The sequence below is a fragment of the Sorex araneus genome, chromosome X (genome assembly GCF_027595985.1).
Source record: "Sorex araneus isolate mSorAra2 chromosome X, mSorAra2.pri, whole genome shotgun sequence".
NCBI classification, from domain to species: Eukaryota; Metazoa; Chordata; class Mammalia; order Eulipotyphla; family Soricidae; genus Sorex; species Sorex araneus.
Window position 1 is genome coordinate 117,996,956 of NC_073313.1, and position 9,370 is coordinate 118,006,325.

Consider the following 9,370-nt stretch of genomic DNA (forward strand, 5'->3'; position numbering starts at 1 on the left):
GAGAGGAGGAGATTCTTGAACATAGGCCAAACTGGTCTGAGCTGTGGAGCAATAAAAGAATTTACCAAGAGAGAGACACTGTAAGCAAGAAAAGAGCAAGTTTATTAAAGGGAAATAGTACACTGTTCAAAATGAAACGGTGAAGGCCTCCAAAGAAAGAGCATTTTTAAAAGTTGGCTTTTAGGCCACACTTGGCTGTGCTCAGGGCTTTCTTCGGGCTCTGCACTCAGGATCAGTTCTAGCAGGACTCAAGGGACAATATATAGGGTCCCAGGGATCAAACCTGGGGGTCCCAGGGATGTAAGGCAAGCACCCTGCCTGCTGTACAATCTCTCCTGCCCCTATCTAGCATTAATAAGGTTTGCTTTAATCAGAAAGCTTCTGCTTTCTAGGAGGGGGAGAGCAGAGAGATATAGTCAATTCTGGGGAGAGAGTAAATTATATATTAAGTATTGTAAGCCAATCACAAAAGATTAGAAATATACAAAATAATTTAGATAAATCAAATTTTAAGCCAATCATGTAATGGTTTTAAAAGGTACATATAATAAATTAAATTTATCCCAGGAAGGGAGTAAGGGGGCCAATTGGTGAGGCAGAGGTGTCTAGGCCAGTTCTAGAACTGAGGGGCAGAAGGGCTTTTGAAATGGGAATTTAGATGAGGCATCTTTTCAAGGGGCTTCTACTAGAGCCTTTCACATTGGGAAAAGTGAAAAGTTACAGCATGAAGGCCTGGTTCCTCATGTGACTGGATTTGTTAAGTTTATTGTAAAAGTATCCTTCATTTTCTTACTGATGAAAATACCCGAGGAAAAAAATATTTGCTTCAGAAACTCTTCAAATTCCCAGTCGATAAGAAATTAAAATTCTTGAAAAGAAACATAGAAAACCTGCATGCCTTTAGAGAATACATTCTTCATACAGGTTCTAGACAGAGAACCTCATTTCTCCTAATCTCAGCATTTCTGGGAATGCTCAAAGGCACAGGCTGGTCAGACCGACATACAAAGGGTGTACTTACAAATAAGTCAATCACAATTCGGATAGAAAAGGAACCAGTATAACAATAATAGTTGGAAATTATCATTCTGGACAAGAACTGAGTGCTGAAAGGAGGTAACGGGATATGCAGGTTAACCTTTTAGTATCCGAATTGCAAACCATAATGCACCAAAGGAAGGCAAGAGAAAAGAAAGAGAAAGAGAAAAGGAAAGTGCCTGTCTTAGAGTCAGGCTGAGTGGGGCAGTGGCAGGGGAGGAAACTGGGGACATTGGTGGTGGGAAATGTATAGTGGTGTTGGAACATTGTAGGACTGAAACCTAATCATGAACTTGTAACTTCATATTGTGTATTTCATGGTGGTTCAATTTAAAAAATAGGCCAACCATAATTACACATAATGATGGAAAGAAGAAAATAATCTTAGAAAAACAGACACTCATTGATAATAAATGAGTCCTGCCTCCCTCTGGATTGATTTTGTATGCTAAAAAGAACTATGAAAATAAACATACATTTAGCTCACTTTTCCATTGAGTGAGCAAGAGTCTAATTTTCCCACTATTTGTCATCTTCTCAATATGAAGACTTCTTGGTTAGCCAGAATTCAATCATCTGTTCGCTCTCTTTTTTTTTTTCACTTTTTGGGTCACACCTGGCGATGTACAGGGGTTACTCCTGGCTCATACACTCAGGAATTACTCCTGGCGGTGCTCAGGGGACCATATGGGATTCTGGGAATCGAACCCGGGTCGGCCGCGTGCAAGGCAAACGCCCTACCTGCTGTTCTATCGCTCCAGCCCCCTCCCCCCCCCCCCCCCGTTCACTCTCTTTACATAGCCGATCTCCAATTCAAGGTTGTTGGGTTGAAATGCCTGGAGCCAGGCTTTTTTCTTTTTAGCCATCTTTACTCAAGTTAGCCCTCTGAGAAGTGAGTGCCAACAATTCTGAGACATCCCTTCTTCATGTCTCTACGTCCAGAGGCCCTTTTTTGGGTCTCCTTCCCTGAGCAGCAGGATGATTAGGAACCGGGAGGTAGAGAACCATCCCATATCTATTCATGCCTGTATTTCACATTCACCCCATGAGTACAGGAGAGAGCAGGGCACCTTTTTTCCCCCACTCGGCTAAGGTCAACTTGTTTCCCAAATGGTGTGCACAGTTTGTTACTAGACTGCCTGGTTTATGGATTTCTGTTCCTCATGAACTGTTAAAAAGAAAACAAACCCAGGGGGAAGAAAAAGTCTTCCTTCCTAAGAGACATAAAACAATTATACACATTGTTTTAAGCCAATGTTTACAATATTACAGTTATTTAATTTGCATGACCTAGCCTTGAACTCTTAAATTATTCAAATAGAAAGCAAATTATTCAATGTACTGCTATTGCTATGATCAGGATGTTGAGAGAAGTCATTGTATAAGACTCTTGTTCTCCCTGAAACATGAATTTTATAAGTCAGCTGTCCTGCTTCCCATAGGTCTCTCTATTAAACTGCCCTGAATGGTGGCTATTGTGTTTACTTGTAGAGACCCATATTTTAGACCCTTATTTTTGCATATCCATAGCTAACCATGTTATCTCAAGTTGTTTTACATCTCAGTGCACCTTCCTTAAGGCAACTGTCAACCTTATAGGGAGTTTTTATTAACTGATACTTCCTATTAGACTCACAGAACCACTATTTTTTAGTAATAACACTTTGAGATCCTTCATTTTCCCAAGCAGAATAGAAAAATACAAAAGATAACAAAATGGGCTGGAGAGATAGTACAGTAAGTAAAGCACTTGCCTTGCACACAGCCAAGGTTCTATTCCCAGAATTCCACATGGTCACCTGAGCCTGCCAGGAGTGAATCCTCAGCACAGAGCAAGGAGGATGCTCTGAGCACTGCCAGGTGTGCCCTTCCCACTCCCCCCCAAAAAAAAGATGGCATGTAACTTCATGCTGAAGTAGGAATTATTATGTGGGGTATATTAAATGATTACTTGACAAAAAAAGCTGTGGTCTTGATATCTGTCAGTCCTTTGCAGTGTTCTCTGTTACAGTATGTCAAAATATGCAGTCCCTCTGTAAAAGTTTGGTTTTTACCTTCTGAGTTTATTTTACTATATTTGGATTTGGAAGAGGCAATACTCCCAGTGGTACTTCGGGATACCAGAGCTATGTGCAGATGTGCAAGGGTGCAGGATGTGGGATCGGAGATGGAACTTAGGGTCTTGCATATGCTTGGCACACGCTCTATTACTAAGGCCCTGTTCCTGGTACCAAGCATTTGACTTTTGAGAAGGATATTTTTAGTATCTTCAATCTATTCATTGCAGATGTTTTTGTTAGAACGAGTTGATGGTGGCCATGGGACCATCTGTCTTTTTCACAATGATAACCTGGTCATGTGTCCTTTTTATTCTTCTTTTTATTTTTTCTTGTGAACCATCAAGTGATTCACAAGGGTTATTCCTGGCTCTATGCTCAAGAACAACTCCCAGCTGTGCTCAAGGGAACCATAGTGATGCTGGAGATTCAAAGTGGGGGTAACTACATGCAAGGCAAGCACCATAGAGGTATCCGTGTACTATTTCTTCAGCCCACAATGAGTCATCTCTTAAACTTCAACTTTGTTTTCAGATTAGTAACATGATATTGATTTATGTAAGAGGAAATCTGTCCTTTGGAATTTATGTAGGATTTTTTATAGCAACATCAATGATACAACTGTTAGTGCCACACTAGACCAATCTGCAGGCTTACTATATAAGTTGGATGCTTTGAGGACTAAATCGGAACTTGTAGTAGTGTTTGGTGTACGAAAGTTTACATCCCATCCTATGTAAACATAAGGTCTCCTTTCCTGGAGCTAGAGAGATTGATAGTACATTGCATAGGGTGCTTGCCTTGCTTTGCATGTGGAAAACCAGGTTCGATCACCAGCACCACAGATGGTCCCCTGAACCCTGCCAGGAGTGATTCCTTGACTGCCGAGCTAGGCGTAAGCCCTGAGCATTGCAAGGTATGGCCCAAAATCCAAAAAAGAAGAAAGAAAATATCTTGTTTTAAATCATACAAAATGGATAGTAAAAGTTTTGTACAGAATAAATATGTACATTTATATACTTCTGGGATATAAAATTATATTTATATTTTACATTTATACAATTCTTTATTTCCAGGGAGTTCTATAGGATCAGCTACTTATGCAATTATAAATTACAGGATAGCTTTCAAAAATCCAGTCATAAAGACATTTAACTTTGTGTAGTATTAGTTCCCAGTGTCTCAAGGGAAAGGAGAGTGGGCACTACATGTTTGAAAAAACCCGTGAGTGATCCTGAAAATCACTGTTGAAGATGATCCATAAACATATAACCAGAGGCCTTTTGAGAGCGCTTATTATATATTTTAAAATGCTTCATTACCTCTCACTTTTTGCTGAACTGTGCATTTTACAATCTTTTCTTTATCTTCATGAGTAACCCGATCTTTTTTGCTTTTTTGCTATGCCGCCCTTGTAACACAGCTTTGAAGACTTAAGTAGGTAATGTTTATCTTTGCTCTTTCTGCTTTGTGTCATTTTTGAATAGCTAAATGTCAGTGATAAATTGAAAAGTGCCTGTGATTCATATACACATACTTTGGGGGGCAATGGTACTTTAACTTCATGGTAAATATGCATATTTCTCTCTTTTTAGATATTGCAGGAAGATACAATGCATTCCCCCTGGACAAGCAACACATTACATGTATTTTGTGCAATTAGTGGCACATCAAGTGACAGAGGATATGGTTCCCCAAGATATGCGACTGAAGTATGAGGATGTGCAGGTGTGAAGGGATGCCAAGACTGACCTTTCTCAGGAATATCCAGAGACGTGTAAATGCTGCGATTTGGAGACTTGCTATACATAGAGTGTTTCTTCCTGACACCAAAATGTTCATGCTTTCAAACAGGGTGCTTATGTTTGTGTAAATATTTAAGCAACTTGAAAGTGCCTGGAAAATAGCACCACTGTGCTTGGTTTATACTTTTTAAGGTAAATCTACAATACTGAGAAGTAGAGATCAAATCATTGATTCCACTTGCTTTGTTATTGCTTAAAATAACCATGGTACTCTGTGAAATTGTATAATGGAATACAATAAAGGGTAAAAGTTATTTGCAATTATGAGTGAAGGAAATAATACTTTGAACTAAGCCTTTTTATTGATGAGTAGCTCAGTATGTTATCCTACTAAACCTTGGAGACTGAGATTTGATGGCACTTCCATTGGACCAGAGAAACTTCAAATGGGGGGCAATAACGTCAAATCTGGCCTACCAGTCATTAAGGCTAGGCTAGCAGAAACAAAAGCATTATTTTACAAGAAAAATTTCACAAGGAAATAATAGACATGGAAATCAATACCAGGCTTACTATTCTTTCAAGCTTTGATCTGCTGATCCTACTTGGTTTCTCTCTGACACATAAGATGAGTGATTCATTGTGGTGTGGGTTTCATTAGCTAGCAACTTTGGTTGCCAGAGTTCAAATCACTTAGGTGTTCTCTCTGTAATTCTTAACAAATCCTTTTCTGAGAATTTTTAGTCAGTACATCCCATGCTGCTTCAGCATTTGCGCCTCAAACTCAGAGGTAGGCATTCTATGAAGATAATTTTCTTCAGGTTGAAAGAAAGGTGTACAAGCATTTTGATCTAATTTGATGGTCGCAGCATTTCTGGGGTCAATAGACATACTCACCATGGCTAGCTGAGGATTATATATCTAATGCTAAGGAAATCTAGGACTATATAAATAATTGTGAAAGAAAACAAAATGTGAAGAACTCTTTAAACTTGAATTATATGTATCATTTTGGCTGCCTTTCATGTACATTTTATGTTCTAGATTTTCTTAGGAAGTTAAGCCTATTTTATAGACCAAAACAAATAAACACACACTGAAATATAAGTGAGTTACTTGGCTTAACTTTTACTCATACTTGGTGATTGAAGTAAACTTTATAGAGCTTCTAGTTCTTGGGCATTTTTCTTTACATGTACTTTTTAAGTTCTCAGGAGAGAATGAAATGATTCACTGAAGGTGACTTTTATATTCTAATAAGGAATATGGAAGGAATAACCTTTAGAGCTATTTTCATCTTCAAAGTGATGACTTGTAATCAGTATGTCTAAGGAGCCTTTGCCAGAGCGAGTGTTGCCATTTGAGAATAAGACCTCTTGGGAAATTGTTCTGTTGTCAAGAATGAATCCCTCTCATACCCACAGCACAATGTCAGGCACACTGTAGATCTTTTTAGGGTTTTTTAGAGGGTTTTTTTTTTATTCACTATGACATAAAGTTACAAAGCTTTTGTGATCAGGTTTCTGTCATACAATGTTGCAACACCCATCCTTCCACCTGTGTATATTTCTCATTACCAGTATCTCTTATATCCTCCAACCTCTCCACCTCCAGCCTGCATCTGTGGCAGGCAACTTTTCTTCTCTCAGTCTCGCTCTCTCTCTCTCTCCCCCTCTCCCTCTCTTCCTTCCTCCTCCCTCTCTCCCTCTCCCTCCCTCTCTCCCTCTCTCTCCCTCTTTCCCTCTATCTCCCTCTCTCCTCCCCCCACGCTTTTGAGCATTATGATTTGCAATACAGATACTGAGAGGCCATCATGTATTGTCCTTTGCCCACCTTCAACATACATCTCCCATCCAGAGTGATCCCTTCCAGCCATCATCATCATAACAGTCCCTTCTCTACCCCAGCTGCCTTTTCCCCAGAACCTTGAGGCAGATTTCCAACCATGGACTATTCATCCTGGCCCTTGTTTCTGCTGTATTTGGGTGTTAGTCTCATACATGTTTCTTTTATATCCCCATAAATGAGTGCAGTCATTCTACATATGTCCTTCTTCTCACTTCACTCAGCATGATATTCTCCATGTCCCACCATTTATAAACGCATTTCATGAATTCATTTTTAATAACAGGTGTATAGTATTCCATTTTGTAGGCGTATCATAGTTTCTTTAACCAGTTCTTTTCTTCTGTGCACTTGGGTTGTTTCCAATTCTGGCTATTGTGAACAGTGCTGCAATGAACATACAAGTGCAGATGTTATTTCTGCTGTGTGTTTTTGCACCCTGGGGGTATATTCCCAGAAGTGGTATTGCTAGATCATGTGGAAGCTTAATTTCTCGTTTTTTAAGGAATGCCCATATTGTTTTCCAAGAAGGCTGGACCAGTCAGCATTCCCACAAACAATGGAGAGTCCTTTTCTCCCCCAGCATCAACGCTAGCATTGGTCTTATTCTTGTTGATGTGTGCCAGTGTCTGTGGTGTGAGATGGTATCTCATTGTTGTTTTGATTTGCATCTCCCCGATGATTGGCAGTGTAGAGCATTTTCATGTGCCTTTTGGCCATTTGTATTTCTTTGAGGAAGTTTCTATTTCTTCTTCCTATTTTTTGATGGGTTTGGAGGGTTTTTCTCATAAATTTCTACCAGTGCCTTATATGTCTTTGATATTAACCCCTTTTCTGATGGGTATTGGTTAAATAATTTTCCCATTCCATGGGCTGTCTCTGTGAATTAATGGTTCCCACCCTCAACAAGCTTCCAGTCACATTGGGGATTCAATATATAGACAAGATTAAAAGTAGACCGGAAGAGTTGAATATTACGATTGACAAATGAATGGCACACTTCACTGCACTAACTAAAGTCAGGATAGGAAACATCACTGTCAGTTGTCACGTGCAAGAATGCTTTCAAGAGCAAAATTTAACCCTGAAGATATTTTTCAAGATGAGAAGATGTTCTAGCAGGAGGAACGTTATTATCAAAGATGCAGAAGAATTACCAAAAGTATGATGAGGAAACCAGTTTTATTCAGAGGGTGGTAAATAAGTCTAGAAAGAACATTTGGACCTAAGTTTTGGAAGACTTTGAATGCCTGGCTTGTAGTATTTGTACTTCACTCAGCAAACATGGGGGAACTAGTTAAGATTTTTAAAGAGACATTACTTGATTAGAGTTTTTTTAAAAAAAGAAATTTAGTCCTTCCTGCTGCTGTTAGGTATGTTTGAGGCACAAAGTGATGGAAGTATGGCAGATACTCAGCCATTGCAGTAATCTAGGCTTAAGTTCATAAGAGCCTACATATGAACCAGAAGAGACTATTATAAGAGATATCATGTGGAAAGACTCAGCATGACTTATTGATAGCCAAGTTAAAGAAAATGTTATAAGATATATTTTGTGTTCTGTGATCTGTGAGTTCTCCAGGTCATGGCACAATTTCACTAGATTGATTCCACCATTTCTGGGCTAAAGGCAGTAAGGTGGAGAACAAGGTAGATCAGACTGGTGAGATTTAGTTACATGTGCTTTTTAAATCTTGTGTTATAATTTATATAATTATTTAGGTATTAGCTACTGTTTATATAGTTTTTTTGTTTCTTAAAATAATTTGGCCTCTACAGATTAAGCCACATCAAAACAACTTCTGTTTTGGTAGGTTTTGAACACATTGTGTAAAATGTCAATCACATTTACTGTTTATTTCTCGCTACAGTGATAATCCATAGAGAAAATAAGTAGTTCTATGCAAATGTCCAGCCACCAGTAGCATCATATCTATAGATGAGACTTTTGATGTTATCAAATTTATATAATTTCATTCCTCTTATAAATATTGTAAATGTCTTTTTATAAAAAGTGAAATTGAAAGCAGCTATGGTAGTAACAGCCTTGGAACTTTGACCAACACATAATCTTAAAACTAGAATTGACTCATTGGTTAATGAATAAACTGAAGTGTTTATCATAATTACAATCCAAGCTGTGTGTGTGTATGTGTGTGTAAGTGTACATGTGGTACTGAGAATGGAACACAGGTTCTCACATAAGTGAGGTATGCCCCTCTTACCACTGTAGGCTACATTCCCAGCTGGCCCAAACTTTCTTTTACAAATACTAATTTTATTTGAAGTGCAAAACCTATGAAATTTATTATAATTCTATAAATTCCCAAATACCTAATCAGTTACAGTGCAGGCTTCTGGTTCTACAAAATGTTGAGCTACTGTAAATCTCAGTCTCTTTTTACTACACCAGTACTACTCCAACAACTGAAGGACAATGGGAAATTAATAGAATAAAAGTTGGTTGGGGGTGGGAATGGGTTTAAGAGGATGTTCCCCTATCTTGGGAGTTTGCCAGTAATAGTTATTTTTTTTCTGACTCCCATTACAATAAATGATTTTTTCTAGTCCATGACTAAATAATGGTCATAATCTAACAAAAAGTATGTCTGTGTTTCTTTGACTCTAGATTGAAGTTGTGACTAAATTCTTGAGAGTTTTGTTTCTGTGTATGGAATTTAAGTT

The 9,370-nt window shown here is 38.5% G+C and overlaps 1 protein-coding gene across 2 annotated transcripts in view; it reads left to right on the top strand.

Annotated features, from left to right (window-relative positions):
- DOCK11 (dedicator of cytokinesis 11) overlaps positions 1-6,433 on the top strand; it is a 265,037-nt gene extending 258,604 nt beyond the window's left edge. For both annotated transcript variants that reach the window (XM_055120824.1, XM_055120825.1), the window contains one exon: positions 4,691-6,433. In XM_055120824.1, the coding sequence (XP_054976799.1) occupies positions 4,691-4,813 (123 nt within the window). In that variant the 3' untranslated portion in view covers positions 4,814-6,433. The remainder of the gene's footprint in view (positions 1-4,690) is intronic.
- Positions 6,434-9,370: the final 2,937 nt, after the last annotated feature.